Source organism: Kogia breviceps, chromosome 17 (assembly GCF_026419965.1).
Source record: "Kogia breviceps isolate mKogBre1 chromosome 17, mKogBre1 haplotype 1, whole genome shotgun sequence".
In the NCBI taxonomy this organism is placed as follows: domain Eukaryota; kingdom Metazoa; phylum Chordata; class Mammalia; order Artiodactyla; family Physeteridae; genus Kogia; species Kogia breviceps.
Window position 1 is genome coordinate 12301207 of NC_081326.1, and position 24305 is coordinate 12325511.

The 24305-nt window shown below is 42.9% G+C and overlaps 1 protein-coding gene across 1 annotated transcript in view; it reads right to left on the reverse strand.

The window, feature by feature from the left end:
• Positions 1–9589, reverse strand: part of CPA6 (carboxypeptidase A6) — a 227216-nt gene extending 217627 nt beyond the window's left edge. The window contains exon 1 of the mRNA XM_059042623.2: positions 9474–9589. Within this exon, the coding sequence (XP_058898606.1) occupies positions 9474–9589 (116 nt within the window). The remainder of the gene's footprint in view (positions 1–9473) is intronic.
• Positions 9590–24305: the final 14716 nt, after the last annotated feature.

Here is a 24305-nt window from a genome sequence, read left to right on the forward strand (position 1 = left end):
CTCTTCTTATTCCTACCATCTGGCATAAAATATGGCCGTATCTTTCCTAAGAAGTAAAAGCAGCATGATTCAACTCTTCGACTCTAGTTATTGACCCTCCCCCCCACCCCCTTCATGGATAAGCTTCTTAAAATTATGGTCTACATTCACTACTAATTTCCTCACATCCCATTCATTCCTCAACCTACTGTGCTCTGGTTTTCACTCCTCATTCCACCAAGAGCATTTTTGATGATGACACAAATGATTTTCTTAATGGCCAAACCAATGGGCACTACTTTGCAGTACTTGATGTGACTGACCTCTTCCTTCTCGGATCTCTTACATCCCTTTAACTGACATTTCTTGGGTTTCTTATTTTCTCTCTAGGTCTTTCTACTGGTTTCTTCTCTGGCTTTCCCCCTCTATTCTTTTCATGTAATAAGTACCTCCTGGGTGCTTCATTCTACACTCAAAGTTTCAAGAAATTCTTCACACATCAGTTACTGGAATCTACATTACAGGCTAGATCTTTCCCTTGAGCTTTAGACCCGTCTATCCAATCAGGCACTTTATAGGCAACTCAAATCATATACATCCGATAAAGTACTAACCTTCTCTGCAAAGAGCTCAGTCCTATTAACTAATCCTGAAAATCAACCTTATACTATTTCTTCTTTCTTTTCCCCTTTGGTTATCTAATTGTGAAAATTCCACTTCCTAAACATTTTTTTTTTTTTGGTAAACATACATTTTTTTACTTTTTAAAATTATGTGTATGTTTTGGGTCTTCTTTTTAAAATATTTATTTATTTATTTATTTATTTATGGCTGCGTTGGGTCTTCATTGCTGCCCACGGGCTTTTCTCTAGTTGCAGCCTAAACACTTCTTTAATTGGTTCCCTACTTTCCCTTCAATTGTTACTACCAGAAGCCAGGCTCTTCTGTATTACCATGGTCACCATAATATCCCAGTCTTCTTGCCTCCAAATCTTTAGCCCTCAATCTTCCCTTCTCAATGACGGTAGAGGGAATTTTCCTCAAAAAATCTAATTATCTAAATTCCCTGGTGAAAATTCTTCATCAGCACCCAGTCACCTTTGGGAGAAATCAGGACTCCATACTATGGGGCATAAGGTGATTCATGACCTTGAAGCCTTACCTCATCTCTCCTTACTCCCACCAAGAGAATGCCCTTTACTTTAGCCATGCTTAATTGTTCTGATTTTCCAGTCTTGACAAGCTCTCTCACCTGTAGTTCTTTGCACGTGTAATTTATTCCCTGTGTCTGGAAAACCTTAACCTGATTTCTACTTGTTCTTTATGACCGAGGTGAGGCTCATGTCCTTTAAGTACCAACCATCTAAAAGAAAAATGTAAAATATCTTGCATATTTAAGAATCCACCCAGGGCTTCCCTGGTGGCGCAGCAGTTGAGAATCCGCCTGCCGATGCAGGGGATGCAGGTTCGTGCCCTGGTCTGGGAAGATCCCACATGCCGCGGAGCGGCTGGGCCGGTGCCATGGCTACTGAGCCTGCGCGTCCAGAGCCAGTACCGCAAAAAAAAAAAAAAAAAAAAAAGAATCCACCCAAATTTCTGCTTGTCTTTTAGGATTCATCTTGCAAACAAGAAGCCTCTTTGACCTCTCTCCACCCTTCAGTCTGAATTAAGTGACCCTCTCCTGCACTTACCCAGCTCCAAGAGTTTTCTCTAAGGGCACAGTGATCCCAGAGCTGGGTTTGTTTGCTTACTTGCCCGAGTGCTCACCATGCTGTGCACGTGGACAGTTCTTTCATCTCTGTAGTCCCAGACTAGCAGAGGGCCAGATCCCCTACAAATGTTTATAGAAATGAAATGAAATCCCCCCTCATTAAACACTTCTCAGCCTTGCCAACTCACTTTACTTCACCCCTAACAAGTCTAGGGAATAGAAAAGAGTAAGAAGTTTTCTGGATTCACCAAAGACAGTGTAGCAAAAAAAAAAAAAATCTGTGAACTCAGCTGACCTGGATTTTCGTCCCAACTCCACCAACAGCTCTGCAAATCCTTTTACCTTGCTGGAGTTCTGCTTCCTTATGTATTAAATAAAAGGACTGGACTATGATTTTCTGTTTTTTGGTCTCCTTCAGTTCTGACACTCTGACTTTAAAAGACCATATACAGAATAAAAATGCACACTTTTATATCAGCTTGAAGCGCACAATTCTGAATGCCCATTTGGGTGGATTATTTCTTTAGGAGAACCAAGTGGAAGGAAGAATGGGTTGGCATTCATTAAATATAAGAGTGACCACAGAGAGAGAGAGATTGCGAGTTATTTCACAGTATGTTCTTCCAGATCTGGCCATTATTTCATAGCCTCCCTTGCAGCTGAGGGCATTTAACTGATTCTGGCCAGTAAGGAGTGATGTTTGAACTTCTGGACTGTGCTTTTAAAGGAAAGAGGAGTGACCATCCTTTTCCACTTTCCTGCTGGCTGGACTGCAGAGCTGGAAGACTCCTTCCTAACAAATCTGGGAGTTGAGTGTCGAGCACAGCAGAAGTATAGGACAGAGGGAGCCTGATTCTCTGGCACCATCAACTATACCAGTTTTGGATTTTTACGTGAGAGAGAAGTAAACTTCTCATTTAAGCCATTGAATTTTGGGGTCTTTGTTCTAGCAAAAAAGTGAAAGAAAAACAAAACAACCCAACAGTATCCTTAATAATATAGATATTAAAATAAGAAAATGTTTTACTATTTTCAAAGTATGCTGAGAAAAAGGACAAAGGTGGTAATTTTGTCGAAGAAAACCCTTTAGACATTTGCTTCCATCTTTAATAAGAAAACGATGAGGAAATTTACTATACTACCCAGAACAAGATCCTAAAGCTTCATATTCTGCATTCCGCTTTATCATAAAGAAGTTAATGCCCAGAGGCGGGCTGGGAAGGCATTTATTTGGCAAAGCAAATTCTAATCCTATATACTAGTTATCTACCGATTGATCATAATGAAGATTCTAAAACAACAAAAGTCTTCATTTCCCATTCAGTAAGTCCATGTATAAAGACAGAAAACACAGTGCTGTTGTAGCCTGCACAATCTAGGCTGTGAAGTTATGAACCATTAACATCCTTCACTGCTTTTCACAGGGTGGAAGTGATTAGGCTTAATGGCATTACCCAGAAAGTATCCTGGCGCCGTAAAATAAAAGCTCCATCATCAGATTGGGCTCCAAGGGGAAAGTGGCCCAGAAGCACAGGAGACGCTCCTCCTTCCTCCAGCTCAGTGGCAGGAGGAATACTGATCCCTATGGAGTACTGTCTGTCTGTGAGTCCAGGTCAGGGGTAGGAACTGTAGCACTGCGCCTCCTAACAAGCAAAGCTGGAGGCCCCGACTCGACTCGCAACATGCGGCGGGGAAGAAAGCTTTTTGTGCAATCAGCCGATAAACAATCCACACTTGGGAGGCTGCACTTTGCGCTAGTGCCTAAGGAAAACCGAAAATAATCTCCCACTCATTAGGGCCAAGTGCTAAAAGGAACTTCCAGAAGACACTAGAGAACTATTCTATTAACCACAGACCAACGTGCGTGGGGGCAAAAGTTCAAAAGCAACCTTAGAGCCCACCATACACCCTTCCCAGCGCCTCACGCCCCCAGTCTGTATCTATCCTGCACATTTTAACCTATCATTCATGATCTGAGATGCCTCCTCCTTGCTTTAGGCCCTTATTGTGAGTAAGGCCGGCCTGCCTTGCTTGTTGAAGATGAGCAAGGCTGAAGCCCTCTATTCTCTGATTAACAGGAGAGTTTCAGGGCTGAGGAGAGTGAAATAGAGACGGAGGAACCAGAGACTCTGATTAGAGAGGCCTTGAGAGCCTGGCAGAGAATGGATCTGATGTATTTGGCAAGAGGTAGCCAAAGTAGATCTTTGAGCAAGAGAGTAACACAACAGATGTCTTATAGCATCAGTCTGAGAAAGGACTACAGGAAGGTAGATCAGTTAGGAGAAAGTTACCTTAACCTAGGCTGAGATAAAGACGCCCTAAATATGGCTGGTGGCTATTCCAAAAGAGAGGACAAGTAGGATTCTTTTTAGGGGTATGGAAGGAACTAGAGATAAACTTGCTCTCTAAGAATGAAATAAGATGCAGGGCAGAAACAGAGACACAGATGTAGAGAACAAACGTATGGACACCAAGGGGGAAAGTGGCAGAGGAGGGGGTGGTGTGCTGTACTGGGAGATTGGGATTGACGTGTGTGCACTAACATGTATAAAATGGATAACTAATAAGAACCTGCTGTATAAAAAATAAATAAAATTTTAAAAAAAGAAATGAAGGGGCTTCCCTGGTGGCGCAGTGGTTGAGAATCCGCCTGCCGATGCAGGAGACACGGGTTCGTGCCCTGGTCCGGGAAGATCCCACATGCCGCGGAGCAACTAAGCCCGTGAGCCATGGCCGCTGAGCCTGCGCGTCCGGAGCCTGTGCTCCGCAACGGGAGAGGCCACAACAGTGAGAGGCCCGCATACCGCAAAAAAAAAAAAAAAAAAAAAAAAAAAAGAAATGAGGGTAGTTGAAGATCTAAAGTAAAGCTCATTAAGGAAACAAACACAGTGGAGAATAAAAAGGCTGACACCACAATTTGCCATCCACATCAGCACCCTTCTCGGACTGAAAGGGGTACACTGTCAGCTGCGACCCCAGGACAGCAGGTGCAGACTAGGACAAGTGAGGATTCACGGCCATCTGATCTGAAAAGAGCTTTAACCACCAACGCAGAAGATAACTCTCAGGTTCCGGAGCAGCTAGATCTCTTGTGCTCTAGCCCTAGGTTTCCAAAAGTTCAGAACATTCCAAGGAATCCACCATCACAGGGCAAAAGACTTCAAAGCTTCTGTTGAAAGATGGAGGGGAGACTAGCTAGAGGTAAGGTGGAAGACAGGGATGATGTGCCCGAAGTCAAATCTGTTCCGAGTCCGTGTATTTCTCAGTCCTCTTCAATACGTCACATCCAAATTTGGGGCCTCTTTGCTTACAGGATTTCGAGGACCAAACTGCCTTAAGAGGTCTTGTTTCCTTCAAGTCTAATTCCTGGATCTCCATATCCCGTTCTCATGGACGACTAGTGAACTTGCCAAATAGCTGGGGTGTGTGTGCGGGGGGGTGGCAGGACGGGGGTGGGTACAGCACGGACACTGGCTAATCAAAGTGCAGCAGCTGGCAAGCGGGCTGTGACCAGCCTGCACATACCTACGCTCATGGGGAAGAGGCCGGTCACTGGAGCTTCTCCCCAAGCAAGAAAAGAGAAGGCGACGGGTCTTCCCCAAACGCAGGGCTGCGGACGAAGGAGGAGTCCGGGAGGCCTCGCAGGCAGACCCGGCACCAGGAGGTTCTGCCCCCCGGAGCAGCTCTGGCGGCAGGAAGTCTGTGCTCTCTCCACCTGCAGCCCAGGTACCTGAAGGCTGGGTGACCGGAATAGGGGAGGGCCTGGGAAGGGATTTCTACCCTCCTTCTTGGTGCCTAGATCTCTCCCAATGCTCCCACAGTAGGCTGCCCGTCCCATACAGCACTCAAACACTGTGTGCATCTTAATATTATGTGTGCGGCTGCTTCCTTTACTAAACTGCAAGCTCTCAGAGGGCCTCAGCTCTGGGCACAAGTAGGCACTGGAATAATACTCACTGAATGAACGAGGCACACGCCCATGGCCACTTTCTGTGCCATCAGGCTGGAAAGATCGCTAAGTGCCAAGAACCACACAACACCCATGCTATTGCATTTAATCCCCATAACTTGGCAGGCAAGGTTCTGATATTGTCTCCGTGTCTCAGGTGAAGAAACTGAGGCTCAGAGAGGTTAAGGAACTTACCCAAGGTAACAGAGCTACTAGGTGGGGGAAAGCAGAAATCGAAAGCCAGGCAGTTGAACTTCAGGACTGATAAACATTATACATGAAGAAAGTACCAAATAAGTGGTTCTTGAAGAATCACAGCCACTTTGGTTCTACAGCATTGCCAGAATTTATTGTGTCACTGGCTTAGATCTGTCTTTTACCATCACTAGAAACGTCTACCCTAAATTCGTGTAAAGCAGAAGATCTTTATTTTTTGCCCTAAGGATCACAGTATAATAACTAACTAGGTCTAGCTTCCAGGAATACGAGGAGATGAGGGAAAAGGAGAGAACACAGAGTGATATTTGCCCTAGTCAGAGTCTCATTCACTGACTGATGTTTTTCATCAAAATGTTTGACGTGCATTTGCAGCCCTTGAAGCCTGCTTACAGAGTATCAATAAACGTTACCTGATGTCAAGTTATTTCCCACACTTCGCTTCATTCCTTTTCTATGTATTTTTAAATCTTCCTTGTGTGCAATTTGATGTGGTTATCCAAAAAGATATTAGTTTTTGTCAGATTTTCCTTGTAGTCCCTACATTTTTTCCATGACATGCTTAAATCTGCTATTTCCCAAGCATCTCTTATACAGCGGGCACCACACAACTGTGACCAGTTTGTGTAGAAAGAAGATGAGGCTCATTAGCTGCTCTCAGGAAGCGCGTTGGTCTGCCCGGAGTGTTCTAGTTTTTGGCCGTGCTCAGAGTCTTGCAAATGATAGTCACTTAGTATTATATTCAACCAAGACTTACAAAAATATTTTTTAGCAAAAATGCAAGAAATAGGGCTGCTTCGTAATTACTACCAACACCACCAAAACAAATTACTTAAGGGACGAAAATGAGGGTTTAGAATGATAACTTTTTATGGGCCACAAAAATAATGCTCAATACGATTCTACCAGGTCATTCCACCAGGTTCTTGGCTAGACTTGCAGAAAGTAGTTTCTGGGGAAGTAGAGCAAAATAATCCCAAACCTAGGAAGCATTTCTGTCTTTGGTGATGAGAGAATGACATGTATCGAATGAAGGGAAGGTAAAAATACCCCATCTTCGATGGTGAGTATTCTCTGAAACCTCTCTGGTTTTGGAGCAGCTCTCCGGTGATGGACAGGGAAGGCTCCCTTCAGTGTCTCATGTTTCGTCTTTTTCTTCCAACTTTCAGTCACCTTTCATGTATACATTTGGGGCTAACTTATTAGGTAGCAGCCAAAGAGAAAATGGCAGCTATTACTTTCTTTGCAGAACAACAGAAAAGGTAGTGCAACTTCCTCCACAAAGATTCCAAATTCTCTAAGAAAAGGCCGCCGCCGCCTTTGGCCTCGTTTCTTCTAAGTGGCGTTTAGGGAAGTGTGCACACCTGCTCCGCTGAAGCAGGCCTGGTCACTTACCACTGATGAGGGCCACACACTGAAATCATTATGGACGGGGCCACCTCTCAGCAGAGAAGCGAGCTCCTACGTCACACGGGCGCATCTAAATCCGTGATATGTTTATCACAGGCCTGACATCCATTAAGAGTCGGAGTAAACGCCCCCACACCTTGGCCCGCACAGTCAGTCACTAAACACGTCTCCCTTACCCAGGGCTCCGAGGGCGGACCGTGTGTCCAGGAGACGTAAAAGCAGCCCTTAGAGGTGAACTCCTCTGTGTCTCCCGGGAACACCGGGGTGGCAAATTGGGGGATTGTATTACCATCCATAGCCCTTGTCCCCAGCAACACCTCCACCCCCATCCTGCGTCCCCTTAAACTGAGCGAACAATTTCCTCTGGAAGTACCGTATTCAGGGGAACTCTAAAGTAGTGTCCAGATTCTTCAGGAGAGAAACGGAAACAATTCTCTCTTCCAGGATCACACTTATAAATCCTTCTCTACACGATTCTTAGAAAGAACAACTTTGCTTCAAGACCTGGCCGTCATTCAGATCGATATGAAAGTTTTCCTCAACTGGCCATCATTGAGCAACTGTAGTCTATTTTAAAAGATTTAAGGGGAGGGGGAAGATGTAAGCCGGGACGAAGCGAGAGAGTGGCACAGACATATACACCCTACCAAACGTAAAATAGACGGCTAGTGGGAAGCAGCCGCATAGCACAGGGAGATCAGCTCGGTGCTTTGTGACCACCTAGAGGGGTGGGATAGGGAGGGTGGGAGGGAGATGCAAGAGGGAGGGGATATGGGGATATGTGTGTATGTATAGCTGATGCACTTTGTTATACAGCAGAAGCTAATGCCACATTGTAAAGCAATTATACTCCAATAAAGATGTTAAAAAATAAAATTAAAAGCTACAAGGATATATTGTACAGCACAGGGAATATAGTCAATATTTTATAATAACTTTAAATGGAATATCTCTAAAAATTTTGAATCACTATGTTGTACACTTGAAATTAATATAAGATTGTAGGGCTTCCCTTCCCTGGTGGCGCAGTGGTTAAGAATCTGGCTGCCAATGCAGGGGACACGGGTTCGAGCCCTGGCCCGGGGAGATCTCACATGCTGCGGAGCAACTAAGCCCGTGCGCCACAACTACTGAGCCTGCGCTCTAGAGCCCGAGCTGCGCAACAAGCCACCGCAATGAGAAGCCCGCGCACTGCAATGAAGAGTAGCCCCCGCTCGCCACAACTAGAGAAAGCCAGCGTGCAGCAATGCAGACAAAATTTTAAAAAATAAATTTAAAAAAAGAAACATTGTAAATCGACTACACCTTAACTAAATAAATATTTTTTAAATAAGAAAAAAAAACCCAAAGATTTAAGACCCTGGTTTTCCTCCTCTGTAGAAAGGAACTGAACTAGAGGAGCTATTTAAGGCTCTTCCAGCCCTAAAATGCAGGAATGCCATAATTTCCAGATTCAAAGAACGACCCCTCGCAAATTCAAGCAAAGCACGCGCTGCGTATTTCGAAACAACCCTTCAGGATAACAGGACATGCGCAGTCCCAGCCGCTTTACACGCAGCCCCGTGCCTCCTTATGCGAAGCAACACGAAGCGTGCTATAACCCACAGAGCGGGGAAATACAAATGGTTTTCCCCTTCTGTGTTTCTCCCTTCAGAAAAACACCCATAATTTTACAGTTGGCTACGTTTATTCTTATTGAGTTGACTCATTTGCATCGCTCAGATTAGAAAATCTAATAACCACTCTGTAGGCTAACAAGCACTCAAAAAAAAACCAAAACAAAACAAACCCACACCCTTTTTAATCACTGGTGAATTTCCACCCACGGCTTCTGCATACAATCCTAAAGGAGAAGCTTTAGTTTTCAGGCCACAATTCACGTGTCACAACAGCATCCTTCCTGCCGAGCAACCACCAAGGCAAATACTGCACATAACCGGCCACCGCTATTCCAAAGGCAGAACCCCTATCAACACTGGTCCACGGCTGAGGTTGGCACGTCATAATCAGCATGAGAAACTAGACCTGCGCCCACCACATTCTCTCCAAAGAGCCAGGGGCTGCATATACATTTAATGCTAGGTGACCAGGAAAGCATACAGATTCACGCCGAGCCGACAGACCAGAGAACGTGATGCACACCCGAGAGCATACCAGCCCCCTGGCCGGAGTCCAAGCTGATCAGGGCATGAGAGCCTCTCCACTTACCCAGCATAGCGGCTGCTGTAAAGATGGCTGTGCCCTGGGTGCAGAATCTTCAAAAAGAGCAAGCAAAGAGGCAGAAAAGCAGCTCTCTGGCTCCTGGGCTTCCCGAGGAACTTCATAGTGCGAGGATGAGAGGGGCTGAAAGTTCCTCCTGCAATCACAGTCACCCGAGGCTGGAGGTGGCTCCCAGGGCGACCTCCCCACAGCGCGCGGTCCCTGGGAAGGGCTTAGGAGGCAGCAAAATGTGACACTTCTTTCCAGCCTCAGAGGAGAAAAAAAAAAAAAAAAAAGTTCAAGCTGCTGAGGGAGGGAAGTTGCTGTTCAGACTTGGTCTTGGGACGAGAAGCAGCAGCTTCTGCCCACACGCAGCCCTGCCCAGCCCCGCGCTGAGCTCCAGGCTCCCCTCGAAGGGGCTGGGCCTCCCCGTGCTGACTCACCGCAGGGGTTTGCTGGGTGTCGCTTCATTAGGGTAACTCCTCTTTTTGTCCTCTTGTTTTGGGGGGCTTTTTTTTTTTTTGGCTCTTCAACTTTAGGCCCCTAACTTTTTAGGACAACCTTCCTCCTATCTTAATTGCAAAAGACTCGTTTGAGGATGAGCTAAACACTCCGGCGTAGAACAGTCCAGGCTTCGGGTTTTGATCTACCATGGCAAATTTCCACACGGAGTCCACGTTCTGAAATGCACAGTGAACAGTCTTGACGAGCTGTGGCCCCTGGGTGTGGCCAGCCAGTCCTGGTCCCCGCTCCAACCCGCCCCGGCACGGGCAGCCGCTTCCCTGGGCTTCAGGGAGCCCCGTGCTGATTCCATGGCGGCAGCGTCCAGACCTGCGGCTATTTCAAAGGTTCTCATGGGGGAACTGGAGGCCTCTGGGTGCTAAACCACCTTTGCTGCACATTTGGAATCACTTAGGGAGCTGGGCTATTTAAATCAGGATTCCTGGGGGGGTGGGATCAATTGTCGAAAAAGCCCCTCAGGTGATTCCAGTATTTAGCCCCCCTGCTGGTCTCGAGCGGGACTTCTCGAACTTGGCCCTTCACGCACATCACCTGGGAATCTCCTCCGAGCGCAGCTTCGGAGGCAGCAGGCGGGGGCCGGGGCCTGAGCTTCTGCATTTCTAACAAGCTTCCAGCCGATGCTTGTACTGCTGGTGCTTCAGTCACACTTTGAGGAGTGAGGCTTTACTTTAGAATGAGGTCTGCTTTTTCTTCTCTGTGTAAAAGCTGGAGGGTGGAAGGAAACCTTGGAGCAAGCCGGTTCCTTCTCGTTTTTCCCAAGTCGGTGATGAAGAAGGCTTGTTTGCACTCACTTGCTTCTACCCCAATACACTGGAAAACCCATCTTGGGGGAGGATCTGCTTTGCTCTAGTAAAAATAAGAACGTTGTTATCTAGGGTGTCCCCTGCTCTCCTCCGTGCCCAGGCCTGGTCGTTCTCTGGAAGATGGTGAGCCAGGGTCCCTCCATCACACTCACTCATTTACTTCTCAAATTTCCTGAAGAGTGGTGACCGAGAACTCCTGTCCCTTCTAACATGATAGCCAGAGCCTCTGGTAGAAGGCCCCAAATCTTTCCTCATGTTCTCCACCTGGGGAGTTGAGTTTGAGTCCTTTGAGTTTGGTCCATTACAGCTGAAATGATTTTCATCTGAGACGATTCTCTAACATTTTCTACAGCCACCCCAGGATTTCATCTCTTCTGCACATCCCCTTCCCTGACACCCAGTATGTCTGCTCCTGTAGGGCACAGCACTTCGATTTTAAGTGTTTGTCTGCTTTCCTCCCAAGGCTGCCTTCTCCTTGAATGCAGAGCTCTATCCCTTTCATCTTTGTACTACTACTGCCTTTTCTCTCCTAGAGGGAACAGTGTTCACTGAAGGAATGATCAGCCGTGTTTGTTGAGCGAGTGCGGAACCTGGGAAGGGATTCATTCAACAAACATTTACTCTGTGGTCTCTGTATGGGGATAGAGGAGAGGCCACCTGGGCAGCTGAGAGCTGTATGGGTGCCTTTGCGGAGTAGATGTGCCCAGGCCTCCTGGGTTTTTTTCTTGTTTGTTTATATTGTTGTTTTCTTCCTTCCTGACTTCCTGGCCTAGAGCTTTGGTCTTTGTGAACTGGTGAGGCTGCACTGCAAGGCTCACAGGGATGTTTCCTGGGGCCTTTTCTACAAGAACAAGAAAGCCTATACAACAGTCAGTGAGCTGTTGAAATAAGAGGTTACTGTGTAAATAAAACACTTCATCTCGTTGCATTTCGTTATGTCAGAGCAATGTATAAATCTGTCATATTATATCACAACATTAAACCAGGAATGTTCTGTCTCGGACTGGGGATTAAGCTCATTCTCAAATCATCCTGAAGGGTTGGATCCAGCGAACATGTTTAGCAAAGGCTCTCCAGACCCTGAGACCAAGGTAATAATTTCCTGGGCCATCAAAAATGCAAAACACCCTGGAGACATCCTATAACCTTCCTAAAAATTTCAGATCAAAGAGAGGTTCTCAAACAATAGAAGCCATTCCTAACAATCTTCCTCTGCTTTTCTAAGGACCAGGTTATCTGATCAGACTTCCCTTGGAGTAGATAAGCACCCATAAAATGAGTGATAAATGGAGTCCATTTAGCAAGTGGGAGGAGAAGAGAATGGTCTTATAGATGGATTCAGAGATAAAAGCTCCACGTTTAAGGCACTGAGAGGGAGTGAATTATTAAACCAGTCAGAGACTCAGAGATGGAAAGATGAGACACTCTATTTAGAGGCTATGCCTCTGTCATATTTTGGTGGAAGAGTGAACTTTATTAAAAGAAATATTATCCTGCAGAGAAAAAAGGAAACTACAATAGGGAAAGGAAAACATCATCCTTGATTTGGGTCCATTGTGGTGGATGATTAGATAATTTTTCATGTCTCTTCCAGATCTGGAATTCTGTGATGCTATGGGGGAAGATTTTGCAAATCCCTTTCTTAGGGATATGAGCGAGAGCCATGTAGATGAATTTTGGTAAAGACCTCATTCTTTGGTAAAGAAGGTGGATGGGTGGGTTTGGGCTTTGCGGTACAAGCAACCCTCCCCTCGCAGTTGGTTTTGTGCTCAGGCCTCAGTGTCTTATTGACAGAGACCTTATTGCCGTCGTCTCTTCTATGGCTTTCTGCCATTGTTCCAACATGTGAGGAAAGAGCAAATGTGAAGTTAGGTTACTGCCTTATGCGGTCTTGGCAATTCTGTAAGGAATGTTCTGAAGCTTCCTTTAACAACACGTCACTAACAGTTCCCTCCCAACCTCGTTCAGCACCATCTTGCCCCTATGGGGTTTTTTTTTTTTGGTTTTTATTTAGTTATTTTTGGCCGCGTTGGGTCTTTGTTTCTGCGCACGGGCTCTCTCTAGTTGCAGCGAGCGGGGGCTACTCCTTGTTGCGGTGCACGGGCTTCTCATTGCCGTGGACTCTCTTGTTGCGGTGCACGGGCTCTAGGCGCGCGGGCTTCAGGAGTTGTGGCACTCCGGGTTAGTTGCTCCGCGGGATGTGGGATCTTCCTGGACCAGGGCTCAAACCCTGCAATGGCAGGTGGATTCTTAACCACTGCGCCACCAGGGAAGCCCGCCCCTATGTTTTTAATCTTTCTCTTGTCAACTATCCACATCTCTCTCTTGCTCAGACACAAGTTACTTCTCCTCTTCTTCCTTTCCTCTCTCTCCTCCTCCTCCTCCCTCCCCCTCCCCCTTCTCCCCCTTCCCTTCCCCTTCCCCCTCCCCCCTCCTCCTCCTTCTCTTTCTCCGTCTCCTCCCTTCTCCTTCTTTTTCTTCTTTTTTCCTGGCTTCTCAAAAGCACACTCTTGAACCCTGACAATTTGCTTTCCATCCCTATCACCCCTATCACATCCTCTTTTTTTTAATGTTCTTTTTCTTTCAAAAATTGAGGTATAATTGACATAACATTATGTTAGTTTCAGGTGTATGACATGATAATTAAATATATGGATATATTACTAAACAATCAGCATAGTAAGTCTAGTTAACACACATAGTTACAAATTTTTTTTCTTGTGATGAGAACGTTTAAGATCTACTCTCTTAGCAACTGTCAAATATGCAATAACCTATTATTAACTATAGTCAGCGTACTCTACATTACATCCCCACGACATTTATTTTATACCTTGAAGTTTGGACTTTTTGACCTGCCTCTGGGAACCACAAATGTGTTCTCTGTATCCATAGAGCTTTTCTTTTTTTTAAGATTTGACATATAAGTGAGATCATACAGTATTTGTCTTGCAACTTTCTCTTAAAGATCAGTGGTGATCTCCAAGTGGAAAAGCTTTTGCTCACAGCCCGTTCTGCATCTGTGCAGTTTCTTAGGCTGTATACCAACTCCTATTTGAAACTCTCTTTTCTCTTGGGGTCAGGGACATTGACTTCTTCTGTTCCTCTCTTTCCTAGGGTTCCATCTCTCTTTTTTGCCTGCTTAAAAAGGTAGATGCTTTATAAGGGTCTTTGTTTTGCCCTCTCCTCTTCTTGATGCATTGTTGACAGAAAGGGGTGAACAGCTTCATGGAAGAGATGGACTTGATTTGGGTCTGGAAGAGAGGGGAAGGATTTGGCTGGATGGGGATATGAATGCTGGATAGAGATGGTCATTATTTTTAAGGAAACATCGTAAACAAACTCCTGGTCCCTAACTTTGTGACACTTTGTGCCAATGGACAGGCCGGGCAGATAAATAAACACATCATTACACTTGGTGGTTTAATTAATTATATAGAAACAAATCACAGAAGCTGTGATAAAAAAGTGAGGAGGGAATGGATCACATGTGCAGGGTGTCATGAGAAAGTAAACATTTAAGCCAAATATGAGAAGGAGCCGGCTCTACCAAGAAAAGGGGAGTAGTGTGCCGGGAGTAAGGGCTGGAGACAAGACCGTTGCAGGCACAGGGAACAGCATATGCGAAGGAGTCCTGTTCAGAATTTACTGTCCTTCCTTAAGTCAAAACAGGATAAAGAGTGACAATTGATGGACAAGCCTATTATTATGTTTTAGGCCCCTGTAATTATGTTACAAACACGTTTTATAGGATTTATAGAGTAAAACCAGTTTTCTAACGTAGAAAGATGGGAATGAGGAGTCCTATTCGCTGCTTCCAAGCAGCAAAGTGGACGGACTTCTCCCTCCATCTTCTCCGTCTCTGCTTTTCCTTCTTTCTCTCCCTCCTTCTCTCCCATTCTCCCTCCTGCTTCCCATTCCTTCCTGATACCTGTCTCCAAGGCGATTATGAAGAAATGAGATAGAGAAAACATAGATAAGAATACTTTAGAAATTACCATTCTGAACGACAGAAGAAGGATGTCTGTGTTACAGCATTTGTGATATTAGTGTTCTAATGCAAATTAAGAGGCTTTTGAGCTGGATGGAGCATGAAAGAGAGATTAAGAAAGTTTGATTAGGATAAAGTCAAAAGCAATAATAAACAAAGGGGGCTTTCCCTGGTGGCTCAGTAGTTGAGGGTCTGCCTGCTCATGCAGGGGACGCAGGTTCAAGCCCTGGTCTGGGAGGATCCCACGGAGGATCCCGTGGAGCGGCTGGGCCCGTGAGCCACAACTACTGAGCCTGCACGTCTGGAGCCTGTGCTCCTGCAACAAGAGAGGCCGCGATAGTGAGAGGCCCGTGCACCGCGATGAGGAGGGGCCCCCGCTTGCCACAACTAGAGAAAGCCCTCGCACAGAAACGAAGACCCAACACAGCAAAAAGAAATTAATTAATAATAAACAAAGGATTGAAGAACCACTCTCCAGTCCGTTTGCCTCGGGCAGTGAAAGATGATTAAAAAAAAAAAAAGAAGAAGAAGACAAAAACAAACAAGAATGGAAACAGTAACAGTGAAAAAGATTCAACTTTAAACAAAAAGACTAAAGGTTGGGGGGTGGAAATTTCAGATGTAACAAAGATGGAAGAATAGGTGATAGAACTTGTTTTAAGAAAGAAAAGATGTCTTGAGGAATGACAGCAATGTTCCACCTTCAGACGTATTAGATGCTCAGAGGTGAAGAGATGAGAATATCATCTTAGTGCTGAAGGACAGGGAAAGAGTAAATAGAAAAATAAAGGAGCTCTATTCCAGCTGGCTTGTAGAGATAAGTGTCCTTTCAATGTCTCTAAAATTCCAAGAAAACAGGGAGCTTGAACTAATAATACTTTCAATATGCTACAATTAAAATAAAATATACTCTTGCAGAAACTGACTCAGAAACATTTTAAGAAACCAAGTTGATGTAATTAAGGTAAACCTTTGGCAAATAAGACTAGTGGAATAATTTTGGTATAATAAAAAAACCAATCTTTTCTCTGATTTATCAATGTCAAGTATAATGTAAAAGCACATTTTTATTCTATTTGGACATGCTTTCTCTAAACTTATGCAGGTGTACTGATTGGTTATGAAAAATGTCACTTTTTCTACAACTAAATTGAATCATTATTTTGACAGATGCTTTACTTTAATAGGAATCATGTTTTGCAGTATGTCAGCTTGAAGATAATTTCCAAGATCTTTAGGGAATTTAATAATAAAATGACAACCAATTGAAAAATTGGCACAGGATCTGACTTGACATTTCTCCAAAGAACATATACAAATGGCCAATAAGCATATGAAAAAGATGCTTAACATCATTAGTCATTAAGGAATTTCGGATCAAAACCACCATGAGATGCCAGCTCATGGGCACCAAGATGGCTAGAATCAAATACACAATAACGAGTGTTGGTGAGAAGGCAGAGAATTTGGAACCCTCAGCTACTGCTGGTCTGAATGTAAAATCACGCAGCTGCCGTGGAAAACATTCAGTAGTTCTTCAAAAATTCAATATACACAGTTACCTTGTGATCTAGAAATTCCACCCCTAGGTTCCACTCAGGAAAATTCAAAACATATTTTCATACCAAAACTTGTATACAGGTGGTCACAGCAGCATTATGCATAGTAACCAAAAAGTGGAGGCAACCCATATGTCCACCAACTGATGAACAGATCAACTAAACGTGGTATATCCATACAATGAAATATTATTTGGCCCTAAAAGGCATGAAATACTGATACTTGCTCTAGGATGGATGAACCTTGAAAACAATATGCTACGAGAAAGGAGCCAGACACCAAAAGCCACATGTTGTATGTTCTATTTATGTGAAACGTCCAGAATAGGTAAAACAGAGAGACATAAGGTATATTAGCAGTTGCTGAGATAGAGGGGAAAGGGAATTATAGAGAATGATTGCTAATGGGTATGGGTTTTCTTTTTGGGGTGATGAAAATATTCTGGGTAATGGTGATGGTTGTACAATCTTGTGAATACACTAAAAACCACTGAATTGTACACATTAAAATGGCTAGGGCTTCCCTGGTGGCACAGTGGTTGAGAATCCGCCTGCCGATGCAGGGAACACTGGTTTGTGCCCTGGTCCGGGAAGATCCCACATGCCACGGAGCGGCTGGGCCCGTGAGCCATGGCCGCTGGGCCTGCGCGTCCGGAGCCTGTGCTCCGCAATGGGAGAGGCCACAACAGTGAGAGGCCCGCGTACCACAAAATAAATAAATAAATAAATAAAAAATAAAAAATAAATAAAATAAAATAAAATAAAATGGCTAATTTGGGGGCTTCCCTGGTAGCGCAGTGGTTAAGAATCCGCCTGCCAATGCAGGGGACATGGGTTCGAGCCCTGGTCCGGGAAGATCCCACATTCCGCAGAGAAACTAAGCCCGTGTGCCACAACTACTGAGCCTGCGCTCTAGAGCCCACGAGCCACAACCGCTGAAGCCCACATGCCTAGAGCCCGTGCTCCGCAGCAGGAGAAGCCACCGCAGTGAGAAACCCATGCACCACAACGAAGAGTGGCTCCCGCCCTCCACAACTGGAGAAAGCCTGCACGCAGCAATGAAGACCCAATGCAGCCAAAAATAAATAAATAAATTTTTTTAAAAAAAGAGAACTGTGAAAATGATTTATAGAAAAAAAGGCTAATTTTATGGTATGTGAATTATATCTCAGTTTTAAAAAAAGAACTCTAGGGAATTTGAATCCTTAGACTGATTAAATAGAGCTAATTAATGGATAATCACTGGACACCTAAATTATTTCAAAGTAAGATAAACCCCTGAAACATTGATCACTGAGCATAATTTTATGTTTATATGCTTTTGCTTTTAACATGCTACAGATAAGCTATATCTTTCATTAATTTTTGCCACTTTCAGAAGGGATATAAAGTTGTAGCAAGTGTGTGTCTTTAGAAAGTCGTGTTAGATGTATTTATGAGTTCTCCTTGTTGGCTAAAACGCTGGTTGGTGACAGGCAATCCTCCATTATCTACTTTGAAGTTTTCTCTATGAAATAGAAGTTGGTCAATTTGGTTCGGTTTAAAGTTACAATTAATATTGGTGTTTGAGACTACTATAGGAGCAACAGTGTCAGAGAAAATACGACGACAAATGTGCTTCTATTTTCCAAGGAAAAGAATAGTTTTCCCCTAAAATAGTACTCCTCTGTCATTTTTCCTTTTTTTTTTTTCTTTTTTTGTTCTTCAAACCATTTACACTCTTAAAACTTATTGAGGACTCCAAAGAGTTTATGGGGGTTGTAGCTACTGGAACTGACTGTATTGGAAATTGGAACTGAGGACCTTTAAAAATGCTTCTTTATTGATTACTTGAAGGTAGTAATGATGAAATCATCCTATGCTAATAACATCTTCTGAAATTAGTTCTCGTGTTCTCACAGGATCCGTCCTCAAGTGCCAGGCAGTATGTTCCAGAAAATTAAAGAGCACAAGGAAAGGCAAAGCTTGGAATGTAAATTTTATTTGTCTTGGTTTATAATACCTGAGTCTGAAAAGCTATGGAATGTGTTAATGGCTTAGCGAATTTGCTCAATGTTGATGAAATTGCTTCCTTGATTTAGCATTTATGGCTTTTACTTACAATATGAAGAGTTAATCTTTCAGTGTCATCTACCTACATAGCAAAGATTGTCTTATCAATCTTTGATAAGACAATTGTCTTATCAATTGTCTTATGAAACTTTCTGCACTTTATGCTGACTTTGTCACATCCTGGCTTATTTAAGAAAACAACAACAAAAAAGAGAAGAATCCTCACTTCTGAAAGAGCTAACATTTTTACAATTATGTTACCTTCAATGTTTATTTTTAATTTTTTGTCACTTCAATTAAATAGGTAACAAGTATTGTTTCTCAGGCACCCACTTAAGTGTCTATATCTCCTCTGATAGTATTTTTTATTTTGTCTTCCCCAAATCAGACAGTGTAGAACAACAACAACAAAAAGTAAAACTCTCAGGATATCTTTCGTATCTAAAACTGTATTTATCATTCCCAGAGGACCCCTGCAAAATCACAGAGATGTGTTCTTTCACCGTGTAAAACACTAGAAATAATTAGGTTTAAAAAAAAATCTATGTTCCTATTGATGGGTTGCATGAGAAGAGATGTCAAATCAAAAGAGATGTGTATCCTCCCCTAAGTAAAATTTTTGAGTAAAATATTATTAATATAAATACTTCAGAAACTGCATCCTATTTGGGAGGTTCCTGGGAGTGTGTCGGTGCCCTTGTGGTCCATGACATGTTTCTATTTATCAAAGTCTTGGTGTGGTTTTGATTGATGGCATTAGGCATCAACAGTAAAGTGTTGTTAGTCATAAATTTCAGTTATTATTTAAAATGCTTATTGGCCACAAGTTCATTCTTCATTTGAATCTGACATCTTCTGGGCCAGTGGCTCTGGGGATGTATATACATCAGATGCATGCATGAGGTTTTATAAAAATACAGATGTCTAGACTCTACTCCAGACTCCCTAAATCACTTTACTTAATAATCTTGGGATATTCTTAGCGTATGCTTTGCATATTATTGGTATGTTATGTGTATTATGTCTCAGGCTTATTATTTTATATATTGAAATTATTTCCTCCGTAAAAAGTACATTCTAATTTTATAAATCAGATGTAACATTTCACTAACTTCTTTGAAAATAGGCTTAATCATGGTCCTTAAGAGACATTTTACCAAAGTGTCTTGAAATGGCTTTATTATCTTGCTCTTCACGCCACGTGTACAACCAAATTTGCTTGTCAGTTGCATCATCCTTGTTATGGACATTCATCTGACCTTTCACATTGGAAATGTATCAGTAATAAATTAACCACAACTATTTGAATCTCTGTTATCTACAGATAGTTTTTGTATTAGCCTGATGCTTTTTTGCTGTAGGTATGACAGTTTGAAAAGTTGCCAATAATGGCAGAAAACAGCGAGTTTGATCCTATTTCCTCCTCCACATCAGAACCTGGGCAGTCTTCTCCCAGCTTCTGCCCTAACCATCTCATCGTCTGGTCCTATGCTGGTCCCGTTCCTTTCCCTGCCCAAAGTTTTCCGTATTCACTGGCTTTTTCGTTTTCTCCCTTGTTCGGGGACTGTCTTCTTTTTCTTTCCTTTGTTTCTTCTCTCTCCTGTTCCTGATGATTAGTTTATTATTTTATCAACCCCTTCTCTCTGATCAGGGTTCTCTCTTTTTTTTTTTTTTCCAGGTCTTTCCTTTCCAATTGTCACCCCAATTCCTAACCGTCAGCCCCCCACTCTACTAATCTCTGAATCCTTCTATCAAGTCAGGTCACTCCCATCCAATTTCTCTCCTGATTTTGTCCACATTCCCTTCAGTATAAACTCCTTATTGCATCATAAGCAAACTCTTTGTCCAGAATGCATTTCTAACTCCATTTTACCTGCTTGATAGAGCAGAAAACACTCACACAATGTTACTGAAACTGTTTCTGGGTTGCTCTGCGGACTGGGGGTTCCCAAGTTGAAAATCAATCTGGTGCTTCCCTAAGTGCTTTAAGTGCTTTTCTGAATTAAAGGAAAGCATCAAATATCCAACCAGAATTTCAACACAAAAGTTAACAGCTGGTGTATAAAGAATCTCCTAGAGCCTCTTGTTATCTGAGTTAGGCCTTCTTTATTGAACTTTATTTGAAACAGGCAACTTGGCATTAAACTCACAGCTGCAAGTTTTCTCTGAGGGAGAAAAAAAACAGTCTGGATAGGGTTACATCAGCTACAAAAGAAAGAAAACCTATCTGTGACCTTATTCTGGGGCAGTCTGACGTGGTGGCAGAAATCGTTTTTCGTACTGCTTACGAAGCATCCCTACAAATTGTCGCTGGGATTGAGGGTGACTCTTTACTGGCTTCTTTCAGTAGGTGCTTTGGGGGTCTGGCCCACCATTTGGAGGCACAAGTCTCACTCTTAGAGACTTTTTTTGCTTTTGTGCAACAGATGCTGAGCAGAAACAAATACCTACTTAATTTTGGTATGAGGACCAAAAATTTTGGTGCACCAAATGTAATTTGTAATGTAAATTTTTTTCAAACGTAATTACGCCTGCCAGCGCAACCCTTTAGTAACAAGCACCTAGTTTACAATTACGCTGTCCACATAATTTGCTAGTTGCACACTGATTTCCACCCCCTCCCTCCCCTTAAACCCTCTCTCTTCTCACAGGCTTCCTCAACTTAACTTATACTGAGAAAGCTTTTGATACACTGGGCATTTTTCTAAACTAGTGTGTCCCAAACTTTGCTGCACATTAGATTCAGCTGGGGAACTTGAAAAACTCCTAATCAGGGTGTCTGGGGGAGGGAGCCAAGTGTCACCACTTTTGAAAGATTCTCGGGTGATTCCAAAATGAAGCGAAGCTTGGAAACGGTTGTTCTAAGTGACTTACATCTACACCAACTTGCTGTCTTGGCTCTTCGCACTGACAGTTATCAGACTGCTCCAGATCACGTGCGTTGGTCCGTCTGTTTCTCTGTACTTATCTCGTGTGGCATAGATGATAACTTATTGTCCTGAATCTATTCACTCTTCTCACTTGTCTTCCAGGAACTACACTTGCACCCTGATTTTCTCTTAGGCTCTGTTTATAGCTTCCCTTCTCCTTCCTGTCCTGAAAATATGCATATGCTCCAGAGTTCAGACCTTCTGCAGCTCTTTTTTTACCTTACACTTACCCCCCCGGATGATCTCACCCAGTCTTGTGACTGAAAACACCATCTATATGCTGACAATTCTCATATTCCCAGATTTATATTTCTAGCTCCAAATTTTCTCTTAAATTCCAGATTCCTAAGTCCAACTCTATTCAATATCTCTGCTTGGATGTCTAATAGTCATGATGATTGACATAGCCAAAACAATGTATGGTTCTTTTCTAATTACCCCTCCAATTACTCTTTCTATGGAAGTTTCCTTTTGAGTTGATGACTACTCCATTCTTTGAGCTGCTCAGATGCAAAGGAAAGTACCCTTGACCCTTCTTGCTCTGAGCACATTGAATCTGCCAGATAATCCCGTTGGCTCTACTCTTCCGTATCTCCAGAATCCAACCACCTCTGACCACTTCCGTTGATACCACCCTGCTATGAGCTGCCATCATCTCTCACCTACATCACTGCAAGCACCTCCTCATTCTTCTCCCTGTACCTATCATGCCTCCCTGCAGTCTCTTCTCAGTACAGCCCCTGGAGTGGTCCTTAAAGACACGGTTCAACCCTGTCACTCCTCTGCGTGGCTTTCCACTTAACTTACGGTAAAACCCAAGATTCTTAGGACGGCCTTCAAGGCCCGTGTGATTTAGTTCCCAGTCACCTCTCTGACCTCATCACCAACGACTCCCCACCCTGCTCAGCATGCAGCAGTATGGTTCGGCTGAATAATGGCCCCCAAAGAGGTCCATGTTCGAATTCCTGAAGCCTGTGAATGTTACTCAATGTAGCAAAAGAAACTTTGCAGGTGGAATTAAGTTAAGGATCTTGAGATGAGGAGATCATGTTGGATTATCTGGGTACACCCAATGTAATCACAAGTCTTCTTACATGAGGGAGGCAGGAGAGTTACAGTGACTGAATGAAGATGTGATCATGGAAGCAAGAGGTTGTAATAGGACTTGGGACAGTTACTAACGTGGCAAACTTCAGTATCATCATCTGTAACATGACAAATGTAATACCCACCTCACAGGGTCATTCTGCAGATAAAGTGAGAAAAGCCTTGTGTGTTCGTCATTTGAAGTGATATGTAAAATTTCCTATTTACATTTCATTAATTTCATCTTATTTATTTTGGACCCAATTTTCCACCAATCTGGGGGAAAAGGCAAAAACCTTTTAAGGTACTTATTGTAATTTAATGAGAGAATCATGCAATTGAGATTTATGTGCCGGTGTTCACTCAGGTCATGGGCAACATTACAGAAAAGAACTAGACCAGATACAAAACTCCTTAAACCTCTAAGTGGATTCTTATCCATATTTGATATTATTCAACCATTTATGAATTCACTTACACTGAGTATGCAAATATGCCCTTGGTCCATGAGGGTTTGGGTTTTTTTGAGGAGCTCTTAAACTGCATAACTAAACTCCTGGTATACAGTGTCTGTGGCCACTCCTTAACTGCTGGTTAGTTAGGCAGTTTCTCCCTTAGTGAACCCACTTGGATGCTATGGATCATCTTGGCCTTCTATCAGTTTCCTGAGTCTTGGCAAGACATAAACCATTTTAGGATTTTGCCATATATATATTGATATATGAAGTTTATTTTTTGGTAGTTTCTTGGGCTTACCTTTTGGAAGAGAGAGACATTTTTTTCCCTTCAAGTCTTAAGATTCCTCTCTATTTCTCTATGATTTCTCACTAGTAATCTATTTGGGTCCTCGACTGCACATGCACATTACTTTTATACCCTGAAATATAATATATCTTGGTCTGAAAGCATGATAACATTTACTGTGACCACATACTCTTTTACCCTTCTCTGTATCTTGGGATTCAGTTCCCACTTAATGTTTGTCCTATCTGCACAATTTGAAGATCATTCTTCTTAATAGACAAGGTAGAAATTGGGAACATTGAAAGATAATTTTGTACTCCCAGTTTTTTTAAGGCATCAGTTTCAATACAGAACTGGGAGTTCTATTTTCCAATATGACTACCAGACTTAATTTCACCGAGAAAAATTTTATGTTTTTCCCTATAAATTATATTTTTACTCATTAGATTTCATTTTCCTCCCTTGGCTTTATTTTTCTTTTATTAAAAAATTATAAAGCTTCATTTCACTTACCTTTTGGATCCTTTGTATGGTAAGAGGGATTTAAGATTTTAGTATATAGCACTGGAGTTGAATTCATTCCCATATTTTAAGATATTCAGCTTTCTGACATGTGAAAATATAAAATGTGTACCTGGCACAATTTTCAGGAGAAAAACTCAAAGAAATGTGTTGATGTTCCTTTTTTTCAGCTTCAGAAATAGACGCCGTGTGTTCCTTCACCCCATGTGTGAAATACCCGCCCTCCCCCTACAGTGGTCTCTTCAGGACATCAGCTCTGTCTAGTGAACTAATGTCATTAACTGGACTGCCTGGTTTGTACTAAACAAGAAACTATGAAAATAAGGACACGAAGAAAATTCCTGTTAATTAGTTCACTCCAAAATTAATGTTCAGACAGTCAATATATGGCAGTAGACTGAAAGCTAATTCTCAATAACCTGTAACTTCCCTCTTTTTTGCTTTGTAAAGAGATATTCAGCTAGAAAAAGATTAATTACATGGGTGTCCTTCACTCTGTGGAAAGGAAACATCTAGAAAACTAACTCTTAAAAAATGCTGATGTACATTATAATTGTGAAAATGTTACAACTGGGATCTCCATTTCTGACTGTCTTGTCCTTCTGCTTGGGGAAGGTAAAATGGTGTCACTT